Raw genomic sequence first — 23,480 nt, forward strand, 5'->3', positions numbered from 1 at the left:
GGGGGGAAATAGGATCGAACAGTAGATTTAGATCTTGAAATGCTCAGAAAAGTTTAAACACCTTTCTGGGCAAATAACAGTATACTATTTGTTAGAACTATTTATTAGAACTATTGTATTCATTGTATTTTTTTGCAAACTGCTTATTTCATGTTTAGTGCTTTGAAACAAAGCACTATATAAATTATTATTATCATCATCATCATATTCCTGGGATAAAAAGGGAGGGGAAGCAAAGTAGAAATGGTTCCACAAACGCCATTAAGAATAAAGTCTTTATTTCAGGGAAATGTTTGTTTGTTTTATTGCAGAACTATTGTATCCTCTCTCTGCAAGGCATCCTTTCTTTTGATTGGTGGAATAGACTTTACCACAGCCGACAGGTCATGTGATAAAATGTTGAATGGAACAAGGCAAAAGAGCTGATCAGAATTCAAGATCTCAAAATTGGTGGGTGGCCGTGCAATCACATACCTGTTTTAGGGAAACATTGACAACATCAGAAAAAAACACATGTAAAAATACAATACAATACAGGGTTCTATGTGTGTCAAAGATCTGAACACTTATGCAAATAAAAAGTGGGGAAAAATGAAAGAGAAAAGAAAAGAAAAAAGTGCTAACAAGGAATGATTTTACTTATTAATTTGTTTATGCATTGGATCTTATGCTGGCTATAGTCATCAACATCATAAGCGAAATAACTCAGAGAGCAATCCTATGGCTTCTAGATAGTGCTTGTGGAGCCATAGGATCATTTGGATTCCTGGATCCCAGATCAGGGACAGTGCTATGAAGTTGAACCCAGGAGCCCAAGTTCCCCACCCATTCCACCTCCCACTCACAGCTGGCACAGATAGAACCACTCTGTACAGCACCATGTACATTGATGGTGCTATATAAATAAATAAATAATAATAATAAAACCACAGCAGCTGTCTCTAAAGCTTACAAAAGTGACCACACAGAGGCTGGAAAGGGGACAGTTCTGTGGGCAGGGAGGGGAGGGAAACAGGGAATCAGGGATACAAGCTATCTTCAGCCTTCCCCAGTCTCTTGCCCTTTCCCTCCACAGAGCCCTAGCTAGACAAGCAAAAACACCCGTCTAGCAAAAATGCGGAGGGGGAGAAATGAAGAGGTGGTTATTGCCTCCTTTCTCTCTCCGCTCTACATAGGCTGCCTGGCAGTCTCCATGTTCGGAGGCTGGTGGGCATCTAGATAGGATTGCACACTTACTAAACTAGACTGTTACTCTTATGAGATATATGAGAAGTAAAAGCTTTGGGGGTGTGTGTCATATGTCATGGTTTATGAATGAGAGAGATTTGGGGTCATGCATGTCAGTCAGTGATACTGGTGGAGGAAAATAAATATTTCACAAATGTATTTGTTTAGCCCAGATGGGAACATCTGGATATAACCTACCCCTGAAGTAGTAGTATTTTGCAGAGCTGCAAGACAAAATTGCATCATTTCAGAACTATGTGACTCTTATAATGATGCAAAGGAAGTTAAGAACATCACTGCTGAACCAGATTAAAATTAGTAGCATGGTAGAGCATGTTCTTTGTATAAGGAGGCCACAGGTTCAAACCTGAGCATCTCCAGGAAGAGTTGGGAAACAACCTTGTCTGAAATCTGGAAGAGTTTCTGATAGTCAGGATTGAGCCATATGGATTAATGGTCAGATTTGGTAAAAGGGAGGTTCCTATATTGCTAGGTTATCACACAGCCTCTTTCCCAGAGTACCCAACTAGATTGCCTCTAGGAAGCCATGTCGAATGTCAAGTAGCCTTCTTCTTCCATTGCTCCCCATCAACAAACCACCAACCCCCTGTTCAATGCAGGAATCCACCTTCAAATGTGCCCATTTTTTAACACATGGATTTTTCTTTCTGTTTCATGAACTGCTTTGCAGGCTCAGAAATGTATGGATTTCAACCACATATTGTGTTTGGGTCTGTGTTTCAGTCTACAAGGTGCAAACTGGTTGAAATTTGGTCAAAATTGAACTGAATGAATGGTAGAGGAAAAACCTATTCCTATGCATATATTTTGTTGCTCCTACCGTTTAATGATCTCCTTGAAATATGCCGGACATGCATGCTATCCCTCTTTACAAAAATGCAAGCTACATTATTTGGATCAGTATTGATCAATATCAATATTGATAGCCAATGCTAGTTGTGGCTTTTAATTGATCTAGTCAAAGGCTTTGCATATATGAGGAAGCTTCAATTGCACTATACTTTCCTATTTTCATAGGGATTGGGATCGTCTTTCAGGCGGTAGAGGCCAAAGCAAAGGATACCGAACATGTCTAGTGCTCTAGTGAATACATCCGCAAAGTAGAGCTGCAAAGAAAAACAAAAATATGACATTGACTCTGTGTCAACATTCCTGGATAAACAGAATGTCCCATCAACTACTGTTTGGCAACCATGGTTTAAAACAGAGTTTTCTTTTAACTTTTTCTCCTCCTTCAGAAAGTAGGAAGCTAGTGTTGCTTCTGAAACTCTTCCCATCGATATTTCTTTCCAGACTCCAGAGTTCTTTCTAAAGTAGAATGGATGCATTAGGGTTTCTTAATTGTTCTTTTTTTTTTTATGTGCACATTTTGCTACAGTTTCGAAATCCTTTTGTTCATTTGCATTTTACCCCTACATTAACAACGCTCATGTGTGCGTTCAACTGATAAACCAAAGTTGAAAAGCACTCTTGATGGGATGTTCAAAATAATAATAATAATAATAATAATAATAATAATAATACATTTATTGATTTGTTACCCTCCTCTCTCTCTGGATCGAGGTGGAGTACAACACAAATACAACACAAATGCAAACCATGAAATGCATATAACTAATTAAAATGTTTAAAACTAATACTTTATTTATTTATTTATTTATTTATTTATTTATTTATTACATTTCTATACCACCCAATAGCCGCAGCTCATTAAAAGCAGCACATTATTAAAAAGGCATCTTAAAATTCAACTGGGTAGGCCTGCCGGAAGAAATCAGTCTTTATGGCTTTCTTAAATTCCGGAACACTATTAAGTTGGTGAATCTCTCCTGGCAAGACATTCCACAAACTGGGAGCAGCTGAAGAAAAGGTCTTCTGGGTAATAGTTGTCAGCCTTGTTTTTGTTGGCTGGAGTAAATTCTTCCCAGAGGACCTAAGTGTGCGGGGTGGATTGTATGGGAGAAGGCGATCCTGCAGGTAGCCTGCACCCAAACCATGTAGGGCTTTAAAGGTGATAACCAACACTTTATACTTCGCCCGGAAACTAATTGGCAGCCAGTGAAGAGATTTTAAAACTGGTGTAATGTGGTCACCCCTAGGTGTACTGGTGACCAACCTGGCTGCCATATTTTGAACTAATTGAAGTTTTCAGACTAGGCACAAAAGTAGCCCTATGTAGAGTGTATCAAGCCTTGAAGTTACCAGCATGTGCACTACCATCTTTAGGTCTTCCAACTCTAGGAAGAGGTGCAGCTGGCGTATCAGCTGAAGCTGATAGCAGGCACTCCTAGCCATCACATCTACGGTTGCATAAAGCTTCTTTTTGTGCAGTGTTCTGCTGATGCATGTATATAGTTGTTCATGTTAATAAAACACTGCACGCACACACACACACGCACACACACACACACACACACACAAACAGAATGAGAGAGAGAGACTATTACTGACCACCTTGAAAAACTAGTTGTATGCATCAAAGCATTGTATAAACACAATCTCAATGCAATCAGTGCTTCCAACCACACCAAGGTTTGTTGTTGTTGTTGTTGTTGTTGTTGTTGTTGTTGTTTCTTTTTGGGATTGTTCATGGTTATGTGGAGAGCTGTGGCAAACTGTGTGCTTCAATTTCAGAATTCACTTTATAAATTCTAATCTAGAAAGCCAGAATTTAGGAGGAGTGAAATGCAGGACAAAGTGAATCCATGGAATCATAATGAATGGAACACAAAATGTCTGCCCCTCCATAGAATATACATATTTAAAGTTAATGGGCTGTATCCCCTTGGTGTCCCTCCACTTTGATCCAGAGGAAGCTTCCGTCAGCAGAACAGGGAGAAACACTGATGAGAACTTCCATTGGATGATGGATCAATGTGCATTTCATCAGTGAATTGACACCAATTGGATACAATCCTATATTTCACTGCACTTAGGCCTTAGCTTGACCTACCTTTTGTTCTGGGGGAGAGGAAGGGAGACCTCGGGTTGGGATTAATGCGAGATCTCACCCCCGCTTACATGTAAGGCATGATGACCTCAGGAAGAGAGGTGTCGCGCCCGCCATTTTTTTTTTAAAGGAAAAGGAGTGCACAAACAGTCATGTGCAAAGGTAAGTTTTTTTAAAAAATAAATAAAAAAACTACTTGCCCCACTCCCCCCACCCTACCCTTGATGGGTGCAGCACTCCTGAGGAGCGCTGTGCCCTGTGAGCGGAGCCGGGTAAACCTGTGGAAATGGGCCACCCGAGACTGTGGAAGAAGCAAGCCCAATGGGGAGGGCTGTATCCTGGGGCAAGGGAGGGATGATCCCTGCCTGATCCCGGGATCCCCTGTGCGTCATGTGGATGCACAGGGATGATCCCGGGGTTCGCGCCAGGATAAAGCCTGGTCTAGCTAAGGCCTCAGTCTCATGATAATGGCTTACTCACTGGGTTTTAATACCCCCCACACACACTATGAATTCATGGTTCAACTAATGCAAAACCAATTCCCCTTCCACATGCTTAACTGTGATCAGCTGCTCACAAGTAGGGGGAAGGATACATCTTTCAATTTCCATTTCTCAGTTTTCCTGTCTTAAATTCAGTTTTTCTTGAACTTTGAGGATTTCTTCAATCTTACATTAACTTCATCCCAAACTTGAGACTTTGTTTGAAAGTGTATGAACATTCATGCACATTTCTCTAATATATGCATTTTTGCAAGCATTTCTGCCTAATATGCACATTTTCTGCAAGCAATTTCCCTAATACTGTGCATTTTAATGCTATTTCCCTTAATATGCACAATGTCATATAACATTATTATTATTATTTTTATTATTATTATTATTATTATTATTATTATTATTATTATTAGAGGACATTGCAAAATTCAGAGTACTGGAAATTTTGAAAGATAACAGAGCATCAGTTTAGCATGTTGGTTTGAAAGCATACAATTAGGTAAGTTCACGTAAAATGAAAACTAAATTAATTTCTCCCCCATCTCTTCTCATATCCCATATACTTCATTGACATAAGCATTGTGTGTTGGTTCCAGTGAACCTTTCTAAATGAGGGACTCAATGTGAATACTGCTTTTAAAAACAGCTCAGTAAAGCTCATGCATGCGATTCAGAATTTATATGTAGTTAGTTAATTGAGTAGCAAATTAGCTTCCTAACACTTTTGCTCACATCACTTTCAGCCACCATCAATGAGAACCGAAGGAAACACTTGAATAAAATCAGCTGGCATCTAACAGAACTTACCAGTAGTCCTTCTACTGTATCTGGATCGTCTGTCAGTGCTAATAGTGCCAGCTTACATCTGTTCCTGGGTCCAATGCGCATTATGTTGCTAGTACTACCAGCCAGTGAAGTCTCCTCTGCCAAATATTCCTCCAGTTCTGGGCTGGTCCCTCCAGTCACAAGCGTCTGGAGCAAAGCCAATACATGGTGGTTATGGTAGGTCTGCAATGGAAAGGTATAGAGACAAATACTTATTTTTTTATCAGATGAGAAGAAGGGTAGCAAACCCTTTGGGTAATGCTGTTCTGATATTATATCAGAATTAAGTGCTTGTGACAGTTAGGCAAATATTCTACAACAATGGGTTTCAAATTTCCAACCATCAGGTAATCCTTTTCCCTTTGATCTGTCTACCAGAGAAGCTGTGCATTTTCTGTGGATTACAATTGCATTTTAAAGAAATGTGATGTGTATTATTGGAAATTGACATAGTTGGGGATCCTTGGTTCTTGACACCCAACAGAAATTGACAATAAATTGTAGAATATCACTATGCATAGTGACATTTTCACAGCTATGCATAGTAGGGTGATGATGGACCACCTGTCTGCCAGGTAGCTTCTCCAGCGCTGTGGAATGAGGAGCCTGAGATAAATTTTGGAGAACAGCAGAATTCGTTCAAGTACAGTTTGTCCACTGCTCTAGAAAATATCTCTGTGATTTTCACTGTGGAGGAAATGAAGCGTTTTCTACCAACAGTGCATACCATCAGCCCAAATCCTGACTGCTTTGAAGGTGGAATTCTCAGGGGCAATGTTTCTCTGGAGCTCTGGTGAATCCTCTGGATTTCATGGGGTGGTTTTCTGGCACAGTGCACCAATGGTGACTGCCATTAGCATCCCTTGCAAAAATCACAGGCCTAATTTGTGTATTTTATGCCATTTGCAACTATAAAGCACTTGCTTCTATGAGAATTGTGGCTGCAAAGTGCTTACTTCTACATAATTCCAGCTGTACAGAAACCACCCTGTGTGAAACCTGGAGAATACGCAGACAGTCCATTGCAGACTCCTCAGGATTTCCCCATCATCCCAATTTTGGGGGATTTCTGCATCCCTGGTTCTCCCATCCCTAGATTATGAAAAAGAAAACTAAACCAAAACGGTGACCAGGTTTGGGATGCAGACAATTACATTAGTGATTATTCCAGAAAATGAATGTCAGAGGCTCAGTTAAGACAACACATTAATCAATGCAGTGTGAAAACTCCACTCAATGGTTGAGTTTTTAGGGGGTAGTCCCCACACAACATGTTCTAACTCCACCGTTATGTGACTTTGGGCTACTGTCGAGTTAAGTAAAATCCATCATGATGTTTGATTGACAGTTCCTCTGCCCCTCCTAATGGTATCCCATCAGCCATTGCTGCAAATACCCAATCCCAGTGGCTCTTCTTGAGTGGCACTTGCTCCTTTCACTGCTCTTTCCAGAGTACTCTGTAGCCAGGGGGAAAAGTCAATGCAACACAACGGAAAACTCCATGGAGCTCACCACACAACATGCAACACAATGGTTGTGCAGGAACTCTCCTCTGCACAGTGTGGATATTCTGCATGGAATGTTTAAATAATAATAATAATAATCCACCACTATGTGGAGTTTTCCCACCAGACAACACATTTCTCAATGATAGTATGAAAACTCCACTGTGTTTGAGAAATATGTTGTCTGAACTGAGCCATAATCTTTTTTTTTCTTTTGTACAACCTGTTTAGGTGTCACAAACCTGACTATAAAGGCCCATGTATGGATTAGCATGACAGTGTTTACATGGTACTTTTATGACAATGTCACCCAAAGTAGGCTGTTTCAGAGCTCTGTAGCCTGAGCAACATGCCCTTCCAAACTCTCCAACAAATTCCCTTTACAGTTCTAGAATGGATGGGACATATCAGAAAATAGCCTCTAAATTATGTCTCTGACTTTGTGTCCATAAAGAAGTTAAAGCCATTACACATTATTTGCTTTGTTGTCCCATGACCACAAGCAGGCCAGTGTCTACCCCAGCTATTTAGAAAACCACGGCTACTGGTAAAATCTATTTCTTAAAAAAGTAGACTTATTACTTCCTATTGAAATTAAGCAGGCCTCACACACAAATCAACCATTTTTGCCTTTGTCCATGAACATATAATCCATATTGCTGAATTGTGCTCCAATATTGCTTGAAGCCCCTTCAGCGTTTTTGAGGAGGGAGATTTCCAGAGTTTTCCTGTGCTCCTGGTCAAGCTTATCTTGTTCAGAAGGAATCAGCATCTTACATACTGAGCTGCGTGGTGCTGAGCTCTTTAACATATCACCGCTACTTTTTATTTATTTATTTATTTTCAACATCAAAAGGATTACATTTACATACTTGAGCGAAATAATAGGATTTGCGTGTCACCTCAATTCTGTACTTTATTTTGCAGACTTATACACTGTTGGGAGTTTGCAGAGTGAAAAAGAACAACAACCAAAAAGAGATATGTTTGTGTAAGAATGTCCCCTGCAATGTATATGGGACTTTAGTGCATTCATTAGAGAGGCTCCAGGCTTATTGGAAAGGAATCACATTATTGCAGCAATGCTAATACTGTGTGTTGGGTTAGAGAAAAACTGTTCACCTTGAACTGATAGGTGTACATGTATTGTGTGCATGTTGATGAAAAACTACCCAACAACAACACCTAAACAAAAAAAAGCCCCTGATATTATTATTGCATCAAGATTATTTTTGTAAAGTGTTTTACCAATGCTCAGGAAGTTACTATGCACATTATAGAATCATAGAATAGTAGAGTTAGAAGGGGCCTATAAGGCCATTGAGAAAAGTGTTGTCTGGAGGGAAAACTCCACCCCACAGTAGAGGTTTTTTTCAAACACACTCCACCCCGAATATCCACACTGTGCAGAGGAGAGTTCCTGCACAACTGTTGAGGTTTGAGGTGCAACTTACATGCTATATAAATAAGTCAAATAAAACACACCTGAAAATTGATGGTCAATTTGCATTTCAATGTAGTAAAAGAACCAAGACTTACAGTGCACAACAGAGAATCCAAAAAGCTGTCAGAAAATATTGTCCCTCTAGAAAAATGTTGTGAGTCATTCTGGATCAAATACTCAGCTTCAGCTGCACCACTCTGTTCAAAGAATTGTGCATTCGAAGCCATCTCTGCAAGAGGACAAAACACAAACAAGCAGAAATGTAGCTACTTGCAAACACCAGGGTTGCCCAGAAACCTGGAAATGATCAGTATGGACACTCAACACTGCTGTAAAAGAATGCTCCCCAACCTGGTGCTCTCCAGATGTGCTATACTACAACTCCCATCATCCCCTGCCAGCATGGGGGAAAGCTGCCATAAAATAATGGAATCTGTGTGTGTGTGCGTGTCTGCATGCATGCATGCATATGTGTGTGGAGGGTTTACTTGTCTTATTTGGCCTAATGTCTTTACTGAGCCCAGGAGATCAATCAAGAAATGAGCTGTTTGTTTCAATAGATAACACTACTGTTAGCAGGGAAGTTTATGCCGGTAGAATATTTGGTTCCGCACACTGCTACTGAAAGATATGTTTTTGGGGAAAGAAAAGTTTGGAAGAGGAGGAAAATTGGTTGCAGGGGAGGCTGGGGGCAGTAGAAGGCTGGCAGGGAGAATTTTGGAATGGGTGAAGCCTTTGGAGATAGCACAGAAATCTAGGGAAAAGTTCACACCAATAAACAGTTCAAGTATGGGTGGAAGAAATGAGCTTTTATTTCAAAAGAAGAAGAAGAAGAAGAAGAAGAAGAAGAAGAAGAAGAAGAAGAAGAAGAAGAAGAAGAAGAAGAGTATCTATACCCAGTCTTAATTGGTTCCAATGGTTAACTATATCATGGAATCATAGAATAGTAGAGTTGGAAGGGGCCTATAAGGCCATCGAGTCCAACCCCCTGCTCAATGCAGGAATCCACCCTAGAGCATACCTGACAGATGGTTGTATAATAGGTGAGAGCTCAAGATGTCATTTGGGCATCATGAAACTGGTGCCTTCAAGCATTTATTTATTTATTTTATTAAAAACATTTGTATCCTGCCCTATATCATTAAGATCTCAGGGCAGCATACAGTATAAAACAATAAATATACACAGCTAAAAACAAATTAAACCATGAACCAAGTTGCAACTGGGGTGGCTGCCAAATACCAACGAAGCTAGAATTTGTGGTGAAATATGAGGGTTCTGCTACCACTGAACAGTAGCGATATTGGAATCAGAGGAACTACGAACTAAGGCTGAGCCATCATCCTTCCCATATTTGCAATGCTCCCCCCCCCCCACAATGCATACAGACCTTCCACTCATACTTGAACTGTTTATTGGTGTGAACTTTTCCCTAGAATTCTGTGCTATCTCCAAAGGCTTCACCCATTCCAAAATTCTCCCTGCCAGCCTTCTACTGCCCCCCGCCTCCCCTGCAACCAATTTTCCTCCTCTTCCAACATTTTCTTTCCCCAAAAGCATATCTTTCAGTAGCAGCGTGGGGAACCAAATGTCCTACCGGCAGAAACTTGCCTGCAAACGGTAGTTTTCCAGGGCTTTAATTGATGGAAGATACAGTATGGGGAAAGGGGCACATGATGCCCCAAGCCAAAATGCAGAGCAATTTTAGTTCATATCATTAAACAGTTCTTTATTTCCAAATAGGGGGGTAGTGGTCAGGGTCCAATGGTGCCCTTGCACAGGAGGCCAGATCCACCTGCCCCAGAGTGCATGCAGCTGGCCCTGCTGGCTTCAGTGCACATGTCCCCCACTATACCACTGTTGACCGTGATGCAGCTCTTCCAGAGACAAGTCCCAAAATGACCAGAAACACTCTTTTCTAGAAGGGACTGTTCACTCCCTTTCCAGAAATGAGTGGTTCCAGTCATTTCAGAGTTTGTCCCCAGATGCTTACATCGTAGCTACCAGTGGTAGGGGCCATGCGCATGCCAGGGCGGGCAAGGTCAGAGGCGCATGCACCAAGCCAGGCAGATCTGCCTGCCCAACCAAGGGTACCATTGGATCTTTCCCATTGCTTCTAACCTCCCCAAATGTTTAGATCCAGCATTCTCATCGGGGCCTGCTCCTGTTGGACTCTTCCCCCACCCCCACAGGGCAAACTGCCATCTTGGCCCTGTGGGGAAGAAGAAAGACCGAGGGGACAGGAGCAGGCCGAGGAAACATGGGGGCCTGCTCCTGTTGGACTCTTCCCCCACCCCCACAGGGCAAACTGCCATCTTGGCCCTGTGGGGAAGAAGAAAGACCGAGGGGACAGGAGCAGGCCGAGGAAACATCGGGGCCTGCTCCTGTTGGACTCTTCCCCCACCCCCACAGGGCAAACTGCCATCTTGGCCCTGTGGGGAAGAAGAAGGACCGAGGGGACAGGAGCAGGCCGAGGAAACATCGGGGCCTGCTCCTGTTGGACTCTTCCCCCACCCCCACAGGGCAAACTGCCATCTTGGCCCTGTGGGGAAGAAGAAGGACCGAGGGGACAGGAGCAGGCCGAGGAAACATCAGGGCCTGCTCCAGTTGGACTCCCCTCCTTCGGGAGCAGGACAATCTCATCAGCCCTTTTCCCAGTCCACTTAATTTCTCTCTCTCTTTACCTCTTCCCTCCTGAACTCCTTTTCCTTGTGTGTCATGTCTTTATTAGACTGTAAGCCTGAGGGCAGGGACTGTCTTTTTTGCTAAGTGTAAGCCGCTCCGAGAGCCTTTTTTGGCTGAGGAGCGGGGTATAAATATGATAAATAAAAATAATAAATAAATAAATACACTGAAGGTGTACGAAAGATCCAAGAACACGAACTCAGAAAGTGCATTGAAACTTAAAACAAAAAACAAAAAACGTTTCGTACCCTTGGGTGAGGGAGGGGGAAGAAAGCCTTCCCGAGACGTTAAAGTTTTGTTTTAGTTCCATGCTGGGTCTTTGTAACACTTTGTTATATTTATTCTCCCGATAAGCCATCCAGACTGCTTCAAAGCCACTGAATTAACATTTAAGTCAAACCTTTTAATGTGCTTTGGACACGGCACGCTGTCACTTTCTCCCTTTGAATTTTAAAGAGGGCCGGGAGTAAATAAATAATGCAGCAGGCGTATTCCTTTGGTGAAATTTGTCCCCAAAGAAGAACTTACTCAGCTCAGTGATGATGGGGATCCTTTTGGAAAAAACCCGCACCGATTGATTCCTCAGTGTGTCTGCACTGGTTCCATCTTGAGACACTTTTGGTGACAAAGTGGGGAAGAGAAAGAAAGAAAGACAAAGACGGGAATGAAAAACAAAACACAAAAAACAGGAGTCGAGACTGTCAAAAAACACTTACTGGATATTATTGTTATGCAAAAAAAGCAAAAATACTGTTTTTCCAAGCTTCATTATGTTGAGAGGTTTGAGGTATTACAAATGAAAAGCTCTCCCTAAACCTGTTTATTGACACCACAATTCAACTGACATCCCTACACATCAGCTGTAGTGATGTTGGAGAAATTTGTTCAGTCTGCATTGACCTAATTCACACTTCCCAGACTAATGTGTGGATTTCAGTGCCATTACCTTTCATACTGTGAATTGCTCCAAGGGTTGTGGTCCATTTCATGACTCAAAATGTACAAAAATATGTGTATTTTATGGGGACAAACATAGAACAACATGATTTAGGGGAAAATGTGTACACAAACGTATATTAGAGGGGAAATGCTGCTCCTTTGCAAAGGAGTGATGACCTGGGCTGCAGCATCCTCACACTATGTGGGATGTTGGGGCAGATGCAGAGGGAAGGCTATACCTTATATAGTACCACTTTCCCCTCAAGGTATTCCCCTGGCTACCCTCCCTGTATGATGGCATGGCATTATACCGCTAGACTTCATGAGGACTAAATGGGATTTTCTTTGTGTGCCTACTTTGGCTGAGGACACACCTTTTCAACACATTCCACACTGTCCACAGCTGAAGGTAAGGCTTTGTTTTGGCAAACTGGCACAACATTTTATTGGTCACAACTGGTAGGAAGTGAGAGATGTTGTCCTGGTGAGCACCCTAAGGCACCTGGAAAGTAATAGCCATTAACTCAACTGTCTTCTTATTGCCTTTGGTCCATGCAAGACCTAGCTTGTTGAGCTTATTTGAGGTTGGATCTTCCCCTTCAAGGTTGGACCCTTCTCTCTCACTGCTCTTGGAGGTGGGAAAACATAGCATTCTATGGCCCCTGTGATGCCATCTCAGAGTCCATAGCATTAGAGCTTAAATGTTAATGCTTTCTGTTCATCACAAATAAGGATGTGCAGCTACCCCTCTGGGACATTTTGGTAGTCACATCAAATGCCCCCACTCTCTTGAAAGTTTTCTGATATTTCTGCATGTAGGAACCTCCAAGTTCCACTCAAAATGCCCTGTTAAATATAAGTTACTGACAACTTAGCCATCTTTTCACCCCAGTGCAAAAGAAAATCCTTTTACAAGATGGATCTTGAGAATAGGCTATGAAATGGGGAAGAGGGAACAGTGCAAATTTAATTGATCAGCACAATCTCTTCTGATCATCAATGGTGTCAGAAAATACTCGCTACCTGTAAATAAGCAAAACAAACCAGGCATTGAGTTCCTCACTTTGTGTTTCAAATCCAGGAAAGCATTTGCTGCATTTCTTTCTCCATCCAATATGTTAATGAAGAAAACAAGGTCACACTACCAAGGTGGTAATAAATTGGATTAAAACCTGAATTGGCTGTGTAAGCAGGAATTTGGGTGGTATTAAACATGTTGGTGGGATATTTATGTCACAAGATAAAGGAATTAAAAAGCAGATTTGGAGCACACGGAGACAAATACAATCCTATAGGATACGGGGGAACTTCTGTGCAGCAGTTAATCCAATTTATATGTCAATGAAGCCTATAGTCACTCAGCAAATTGTGAAAACAGACTGAGGCAACAAAATTGTTTTAGACATGCTATAAGATGATCCCACCTAAGACAGTGAAATTCTCAGTGTCTTAGAGAGGAGATCTACATTGCTCAAATGTATAAAATTATGAATTAAGTATCATAGAACTAATTTTTAGCTATTTTATTGGCTTTATTTTAGTTATGTCGGAATGTCCAGATAACTGACCAACCATCACAGTCCAGTTGGATGAAATAAGAAAGAGAACTTGAGGTTTGTATCTAGGGATGTCAGAGAAACATACAAAAGAATGAAATTAGTTGGAATTTGATGAATCTGACCCAGGGATTCTGCGGTGGGCCATCTTTTCCCGAGTCACATGGGTTCCACAGACTTGTGGACCATTTAAAAACAACAACTTTCTAGACATGCAAATTTTGTCATAGAAAGATATTTAACTAAATAATAATAATAATAATAATAATAATAATAATAATAATAATAATAATAATAGTAATAATAATAATCCACTGGCTGAAAATGTAAAAGTCCTCCATAGGCTAAAACATTAAAATGCACATTTGGGGGCTGGGGTGGAAGGATTTGTGCATTTTTGCAAGCATACATTTGCACAAATTGAGGAAATTTGAAAAACAACTCCATCAATGAATGGAAAATAGAATAGAAGGTACCTGACAATCTGTGAAACACAGATGGAACATATTTTTAAAAAATCTCCACATCTCTAGTTCTAGCCAATGCATCATTTCCATGAATGGAAGTAGGGATGAGATTCTTTCCATACTTGCCGGGTGCCATTTTGTGGGGTTTTCCTAAACCGGTGGCTGTAAAGGGACCATTTATGCAACATTACATGCAACTGGGGTCTGGGAGACCAAGTGGGGCAAGTGGAGACCAGCAGACTCCACCAACCTCTTGGATTCCTGTGACATCCCTAAATGGAAGCACTTCTACTTTCAGGAAAGCCTTTGATCTAGTGGGAGGCTCTAACAACAGAAGAGAAGAGTTGACTTTTGTAGATTCTTCCTTGTCCCTGAATGACCTGCTATATTGTACTGGAAGGTCCTATACCCCTTTGGGGTAGACTTGTGGATTGGGGCTCAGGCATTTCAAAGCTACCAAAATGTGCATCTTTCTTCATATTCAGGAAGGAAAGAATAAGAGATTTAAATAAACAAACAAACAAATAAATAGTTTTCAGGAGAGTGCAACTGATTGATGTGTGGTTGTTCGTTTATGTCTAATGCTGAAATCCCTGGAGAAAATCAGACGAGGAGAATTTCAGCATTACCCCTGTTCAGATATGACTCTGTTTAATTTGAATATGCACCCACTCATAGCCTAGTGACATTTTCCCTATGTCAATATTTTGGCTCTCAAACAGTACACAGCCCTATACCTGAAATATCTCATCATGGCAGGGTGCTATTACAAAAGATTACTTAATTGCACATTTCTACTGTATATTTGAATTGCAGTAGCATATTAAGTTGTCAGGCTTAATTACTGTTGTATGTTTAGATTATGCCATAGATTATTTAGTTCAGTACCTAGGTTTGCCAACCTGCTTGGGATGTAACATGACAGGCTACTAATTAGAGCAATACTAAGAAATCAGACTTTTTCCATGAAAAAACTTGTAGCTTCAAACAGTTACCTTGACCCTAGAAAATGGTGTGTGTATGTGTGTGTGTGTGTAAGTTTCTGTTACCATATCAAGATTCCGTTTATGTTTAAAATGTCTTGCATTTTGAAGTAGAAGTGAGAGGGGCGGGTATTGAGCTTCCACTGATCTCTAGAAAACAGAATTTTCAGAATAAATCCATCAAGGAATGTTCAATGACTAGCAATGGACATGATGAATATAAATATCTCAACCTACTTAGATGCAGCATCTGTCCAACCAATTCTGGAGACAGAATAGATCTTTGGCCTGAACTTTTTCTCCAATCACCACCTTTCCCTCTGTCACCCTTCTCCTTGGAACAATTGTCCCAGCTGGCCTCACCTCATGAATTTGTGTCTGGCAGGTGAATAGAAGGTCTTTGGAGGGTAAGAGCAAAGGTTCATCACTGCCCTCTGATACTGTAAACCATGGTGAATTGAACTTCTTTGTTATGCCTCCCTTGGATTCTTCCAAGGACGATGGAGAATGGCAGGTTGCAGACCTGAGTGAAGGGACTAGCACAGATGCAGCTTGAGAGTCCTCACTACCTGATAAGTAACCTTAACCCTAACCCATCTGTTGTATTCAGAGGATGATGTTCCATTGACCACAGCAGAGTGATTGAGGCTTCATGTTAAAGAACAACGAAGGCGAAGGTCCATGATGAGAGGTGCCCGTTTTAAGGAGGATGGTGGTTCTGCCAGTTTCTAGATCTCATGTTCAAACTACGACAGACATAAATGGCCATTTCTGTTTACTGCCATCATAGTTTAAGATTAGATGTAGGAAATGGCAGAGTTGCCAACGTCCTCAAAAATGGCGACTCTCATTGAGGACAAGTGAATGCTGGATGGGTCAGGAAAGTTCCATGGGCAGGTGGGGGAGTGGCTCACTGGGTTGAGGGGGGAGCAGGGAGCAAGGGGGTGAGTGCGGAATCAAATGGATGCCTGGTTGGTCTTATGCCCAGGAACCCACAATATCCATCCCACTTTGGATTCTGACTCTCTCTTCAGTTCTGGATCTGAAGCACGTCAAACTAGCTCGAATTGGCCCAGGGATTGGGGCTGATTCAGAAGCTCTGAATCAGCCTCTAAAGCAGATTGGGGGGGGGGGGGGCGGTGTCCCTTCATAGTCCCTAATGCAATCTGGTCCCATGTAAAACATTAGTCCTGCTTTATTATCATTGCCAATATGTAAACCAAACATTTCCTGATCCTGTCCCACCCTGAATTATTAAAGGAAGTTGCATTCCGAGTTTACATCATTTCCTTGACAAAATAAAAAAAGAAGTTTTGGCAAAGTTGTTTGATGTGAAACAAAGAGACTTTATCTACTGTTGCAGAGTTTAAAATAACAACTGAATAGGAACAGCAGGGTGGCAGTATGTCAAAACAACTCAAAAACTGGTCTGTCAGCAACTGAGAAGCATTGCGTTTAAAAGGCAGGTTTTTTATTGTCTTTATTTTTAAAAAGAATAGACACAAAGTCTAACTAAAAAGGCATATTAACAGTGCAAGCCTATTAATGTTTACTTTGAAGGAAGCTCAACTGTGTTCAGTGGGGCTTACTCCCAGGAAAGTGTGCCTACAATGGCAGTCTAAATCTGTTTCTAGCTCATGGAACTATTATGCCGCATTCAAGACTGAAAAAACTGAGTTCACTGAATTTGTTCCCTTTCATATCACAGTTTAACTTTCTCTGTGGGTGACTTTATAGAATTATTTTTGACAGGAAGGTATCACCTCATGTGGATTGTTCTGTGCCATTCGTTTATGGCCAAAGCTTTCTCAGGAAGGTGCCCCCTTCCACATTGTCAGATTTATCGTTCACCACAGCTACTTGGAAAATGTGGTAAATTATCCATGGAACCATGTGATGGCACCATCAGAAGCAAGCTTCTTCCTTCTACCTAGAAAAATAAGTACTTGTTCTTCCTCTTCCTCTTTCATAACATTCCTCCACCAGGGGGAAATAATTAAATTTCTGCCCCAAGTATCATTTTTTAAAATTAAAATCAGTCTCCTCATTTAGAGGAAACACTTAGAGATGGAGCCAGGTCCAGCTCTGGTAGGGTGAAGCATTCTGTTTCAGATGGCACCATGAACAGGGGATCATTGAAGGTGAGGATTGGTGACTCAATGGTGGAGCAAGATTGATGTTTTGTTTTGTTTTGTTTTTTTTAAAAATGGCCTTCATAAAAATGGGTGGGGCCTGGTTTGGGCTCCACTTCAGACAGCAAGATTTCTTGGCTGAGCACTGTATGGAATGTTCAGGAAGATATGGGGTGGCTGAGGTGAAGGACAAGATGGTGCCCTCCATTCCACACAGAGGTGATGGGTTGGGGAGCTCAATCTCACTTCAACACTGCTGACAGGACAGCATCCTCCACCACTCCTGAGGGAAACAGACTAGCATTGGGGGTGCAGGAAAGGCCATTTAGCACACACAGTTCTCTCCTCCAATATGTTGCTACTGATCCATGCTTCCTGGCCAGCTCCCTGCTCTCCAGCATCTGCACTCTGATGTGGCTACTTCTTTCGCCTTAGTGATTGGTCTGGCCCTGGGGAAACGGAGGCACTTTCAGATTTTTTTTTGTCCCAACGAACTGATTCACATCATAGTATAGTATAGATGGCCTTTTTTTTTTGGAGGGGGTGTCTTCACTCAATCCCCAGGATTAACTGTGCAGCTATCTGCATAATGATCAGTCAGATTCTTTTCAGTTTCCCTTTCTCCCTCTAATCTCTGTTTTGGCTCAACTGGTGTGCTCTAATATCTCCTGAACTATAATGAAGAAATGGCCAGACCACTTAGGAGAGAGGTCCATTCCCAACTCATTTCAAATTAATTAATATTAATCTTTCCCAAGAGGAGGACAAATCTTGACTCTATTCCAAAATGAAAGGTGGAGGATGAGAGGCTCGAATTAAAAGAATCTTGTCATGCTGGAGATTATTTTAAAGGAAGGTCATAATTATTAGGGATGTGCTCCGCTTCTAATTGGATGGGCGAATTAGAAGCGGAGCGGGGTGCTTCGCCTGCCCTTAAGGTGGAGGCAAAGAGTATTGGGGGCTGGCGGAGCGTGGCGAAGAGGATCGAGGTGAAGACGGATCTTTCGCCTCGATCCGGAGCTCCGCTGGAAAGGTAAGTGGGGTTTACCGGGCCCTGTTGATGTCGCCCCATGCGGCGACAGCGGCAGGGCCCGGTAAACCCCCCTCCTCTCCCTTACCTGCCTCCGTTCGCGGTCCCTCGGCTTCTTCAATTGAGCCCGTGGTTCAACCAGGAAGTCTAGGCCGCACTTGCCGCGGCCCAGACTTCCTGGTTGAACTGCGAGCTCAATTGAAGAAGCCGAGGGACTGTGGACGGAGGCAGGTAAGGCCCCCCTCCCCCTTGGTCCCTTACCGGGCTCTGCTGGTAACCCCCCCGCCATCCTCTCCCGGCCTTACCTGGCACCACTCCCCTCCACTGCGGAGCTCCAATTCGGAGCCGGAGCTCCGCGGTGAAGAGGAGCGGAGTATGGGCAGAGCGGCGCAGAGCGGGCCGATCCAAAATTTTCGGATCAGCCCGCGGGGCAGAGCGGGGGGTCCGTGCACACCCCTAATAATTATAATCCCAGCCTGTCTACAGGAATCCCAATCTAGGGATGGATAAATCTGTCAATTCTGGTTTCTCTTAGTTTTTTGTTATGTTTTGTTTTTCCGATATTAAATTTGTTTCACCCTGAACATGAATATGCATATATGAATATGCATTTTTGTGTACATTTCTCCAAATACATACATTTCATAACAAACTTTGCCTAATATACACATTTTTGCAAGCGTATTTCCTAATATAATACATTTTGGGTTAAAATCTTTGTTTTATTTATTTTAGTTGCAGTTACTAATTTGCTTCTTTCCTAATATAATTCTTTAAAAAAAAACCAAAAAAAACTTTTCACTAACATATGCATTTTTGTATGCACCTTCTGCTAATTTGTACATTTTTGTATGGAAAGTCATCATCATCATCATCATCATATAGTTTTCAGTATAATATGTTTGCAGAGAAGACTGCAAGAATGGTACTTGAACTTCTCCTATTTGTAAATTGAACACATGAGCTCAGAATGGACTTTCAGTTTTTGAGGACACCATTCTAGGCATGTTTAGACATGGGGCAAAGACTTAACCCTTGTTCCTATTCTTCACCCCAGTATGGGGTGGAAAAGTTGAGGAGAGGCATGTTGACATGGGTCCAGTTCTACTAGGTGAGAAATCAGGTCTGCCTTGTTCATTTCACTGGGGTGCTTTCACTTGTTTCCTCCACTTACTTGTTGATGGAGTTAGCTTGAACTGCAAGGAACGTATGTTCAGAGTAGCCAGGATAGATTTTGTATCCACTAGGGTTTGATTGCCAGAACCTCTGGCATGGGCTGAGACAATGGCACACATAGTACAGTACTTGATGTTGGCTGCCTTCAGATCTTCACAAGAAAGTGCACTGCCCTAGCAAGAAAAAAAAGTAGGGAGGGGCGGAGAATAAAGGAATAGGAGCACTGAAAAAAGTCTGACTTCATGCAGAAACTTTGAAGCTTTCCCCAAGATTCTTGAGCCACATCAACATGGCTCAGCACATAACCAGGAACACTTGACAAAAATACCCACCGTCCCTTATTTTCTATTGGAAATATGAAAATGATAATGCTTTAGAACAAGGGACAGATTTCAGTTTAAGGAAAGGCTGATGACCCTAGCCTAGCAAGAGGGTCTCAGGACTGCAAACAGAAAAACCCAGGAAGTGGAAAACCTCCCCATATGGAGAAACAAATAGCAAAAAGGAGGATTTCTTTGAGTTTGGGGTGTGTTGCATTGCTAGGTTCAAGTGGAAGTCAAAGGATCTGTGAAGTTCCTCTTGGAGTTTCATGCAACAGCTTTGGAATGAAAAAACCTAATTTCAAAGAGGAACTCAATAATGGTTGTACATGATGATTTGGGGGGGGGGAGGGGAATCCAGGATTTACTTTATTTTTTTCGGGCATGACCAACAAGCATAGTCAGGCCAATGTGTTCTCAGTTTTGTACTGGAGTAGTGGCACATGGTTAGTAACATTTTTGACAAGAAAGCAGTGCAGGCTGTACCTTGAGGTGCACATACAGCTTGTAGACCTTTCCTATGTAAAAAAAAATCCCTGCCAGCCCAATGTGAAAGAGGTCCTGCACAAAGCTGGCTGAATATCTTCATTAGATTCAAATCCAAGTGGCTACCATAATGCAAACAAATGCCATGGGAGGAATGTCTTTTTCTCTATATAACATATAGCTTATTTTGACCAGACCATGAAGACAATAGAGGAGCTACCTATGTTCATGATCATGGTGCAGGGGTGAGTCTGTTCCTCTATATTTTGCAAAGATTTAGCTCCCAAGGTACTTTGCATAACCTCCTTAAATTATGCCCTGAGCATACTGTAACTCTTCCTCTTGAACAACTCAACTCAGTATCATGTTTCAACTACTTGTGGAAATCCCAGATGCCCCCAAAATAAATAGAAAAAATAATGTTCATATGAGGAAAACCTATTTACCTCAATGGACCACAGCTATATTGAATTATAACATTAACATGAGGTAATCATTTGCAGGGGTTGGATATTGAACATAAAGTCACGTTATACTTACTTTGAGGAGTGCTGAGTTCCACGTTTCCATGCTTCTATATAAATTAATTTGCCAGGGAAGAAGTTTGGGGAGAAGTATTATACATAAAAAACATGAATACCTTCAGTAAGGCTAGTTTTGGGAAATTCTGGATGAATTCCCATTCTCTCTGGAGATATTCAAGAGATCCAACAAAGACAATGTCCTTCAGTTCATTGAATGTGAAGTTACTGGCTCGTAGAGGCATCACAAAGTTCCGTAGCCCAATCAGTGTTGAGGTAGCATCTCCAAACACACAGACTACAATGTGATCATGCAGACTAGTGAGTTGCTTCTTGTTGCGCTTCTGAATAGGACAAAACAGAATTATGTATAGAACATTATTATTATTATTATTATTATTATTATTATTATTATTATTAATAATAATAATAATAATAATAATTCCAAAAAACGTGAACCATTCTTAGGCTGGAAAACAGATACCTGACAGAAAATACATTTTTGTATGCATTTAGGTACATTTTTGAACCAAGAACTACATCACTAAGTACACATTAGTCCAGTAGGTGTGGATCAGGTCAATTTGGATTGGAATGCTCAAAGACTGAATTCCTCAAGCGTTCCTGCTTTCTGTCCTTTCTACAGTACTGCAGCGCACCAGGTCTCAGTTATTTTCACTAAGGACAACTATATGAGTCATGGTATCTTATGGAAGCTTATTTATGCCCCCACCCACCCTGTTGGTTCTAATATTTGACCCATGCATGTGCAACAGTTTCCCAAATGCCACTTCCAAGTCCAACAGCTTAAGTGAGGTGCTAAGGTCCCAGGGGGAATGAGTACTCAGCCTAGACATTATCCAAGTTTTTGAACGTTACTTAGGGATGTATGAGACATTTATTTCAGTTCATTTTTAATCTGGATTTACTCAGTTCACATCTCCCAAACTGAGCATATGATTTGCAGTTGAAGACTGTGCATTTCTGCACTTACAGTGTGAGTCATGGACCCCTTCCCCCGCCTCTTACAACAGAATGAGTACATTTGAAAAAAATGTGCATATTTGAAAAAAATGTGCATATTTGAAAAAAATGTGCACATTTGTAAAATGTGCATAGAAAAATGCATTCTTCTGGTGGGGGAATGCTCACAAACATGCATTAATCAATGGGAGAAGAATGCATATATTTCAAAGATGTGTACAATTAATGCATATATTTTGGGAAAATACACACAAAATAACTACAAATCATAGAATTATAGAATAGCAGAGTTGGAAGAGGCCTATAAGACCATCAAATCCAACCCCCTGTTCAATGAAGGAATCCACCTCAAAGCATACCTGACAGATGGTTGTCCAGCTACCTCTTGAATGCCTTCAGTGTCCATATGAGAAGAACCCCACCCCCCTGAAATCACAATCTCAAATGGACACTACATGGAATGAGCTTCATGGTGGAACTTGGAGAGCTTTGATGAGCTCAGGTTTTGCTTCTGTAGGTGTCTTTAGAGTTCCTTAATCTCTGCTGTGCTAAACATGGCCCATATGCTGCATGCAACCTCTGAACTACATTGCAATCCCTGAACTGCTTTGCAGCCCCTGCCAACTCCCAAAGTGCTGCTGCAGTGTGATAGCAGAGAAAAAAGAAACATGTTTCCCTTCAAAATAAGGTGTGTGGTGAGTTCATGCACCTTTTTAAATGGCAAATTATGCTCTTCTGGAACATCTGGGAGCATGGGGGGGGAATCCGCACGTCGCTCCCAGAGCGCTTCTATGCGACCCCAGAGCACCCCGAAAACGATAGTCTGACTTCCCTGTAAAAGAAACGAGGAAGAGCCGTCCATGCGGGGTGAAGAGCGGAAGAAGCTCTCTAACCCGCCTTCTTTTGCCGAGCTCTCCTCTCCGGCGGAGAGCTCTCCTCGTCGTCGGCGGCGGCGGCGGCGGCGGCATGGACGGCTCTTCCTCGTTTCTTTTACAGGGAAGTCAGACTATCATTTTCGGGGTGCTCTGGGGTCACATAGAAGCGCTCTGGGAGCGACGTGCAGATCCCCCCTGGGTTGTCTTTAAAGCAAGGATCACACTCACCACATTCCTTGTTTATGAAGTGGGAATGAGGCGTTTTTGCTGCCACTTCCATCACACTGCCAAAATTCATTGGCAGTTTGGTGGCATGGTGGCAGGTTGAGTGTGCAGCCCCTGGTGGTATCTGGGGATGAACAGTGGTCCCAAACTTGTTGCTCATCCTTGTTGTAAAGTAAGGCTAAGATCCATGAATTTACTGTTGAAAGGATCCCTCCAGTAACTCATTGAAAAGAGATCCATCAACTTGTATGAATCAGCTGTTTATTTAACATTTATTTTATTACACTTATATACCGCCCCCATAGCCAGGGCTCTCTGGGTGGTTTACAAAAATTCTAAAATTAAGATAAAAATGAGTATACAAAATTTAAAATCTAAAACACAGAACATACACACATAAAGCATTAAAACCATTAAAAAACTAAACATGTGGGTAATTAAGATGTGCCGCTAAAGGCCTGGGTAAAGAGGAAAGTCTTAACCTGGCGCCGGAAAGACAGCAGCATTGGCGCCAGGCGAGCCTCGTCAGGGAGATCCTTCCAGAGTCTGGGGGCCACCACTGAAAGGGCCCTGTCCCTCACTGCCACACTCTGAGCCTCTCTCGGAGTAGACACCCGGAGGAGAACCTTAGA

At 41.9% G+C, this 23,480-nt stretch overlaps 1 protein-coding gene across 1 annotated transcript in view; it reads right to left on the reverse strand.

Annotated features, from left to right (window-relative positions):
• Window positions 1-302: 302 nt before the first annotated feature.
• Window positions 303-23,480, reverse strand: part of KCNU1 (potassium calcium-activated channel subfamily U member 1) — a 75,491-nt gene continuing 52,313 nt past the window's right edge. The window contains 7 exon segments of the mRNA XM_063139490.1: window positions 303-474; window positions 2,245-2,354; window positions 5,503-5,703; window positions 8,565-8,698; window positions 11,683-11,760; window positions 19,436-19,610; window positions 20,884-21,108. Coding sequence (XP_062995560.1) covers window positions 303-474; window positions 2,245-2,354; window positions 5,503-5,703; window positions 8,565-8,698; window positions 11,683-11,760; window positions 19,436-19,610; window positions 20,884-21,108 — 1,095 coding nt within the window.

This window comes from Elgaria multicarinata, chromosome 12 (assembly GCF_023053635.1).
Source record: "Elgaria multicarinata webbii isolate HBS135686 ecotype San Diego chromosome 12, rElgMul1.1.pri, whole genome shotgun sequence".
NCBI lineage: Eukaryota > Metazoa > Chordata > Lepidosauria > Squamata > Anguidae > Elgaria > Elgaria multicarinata.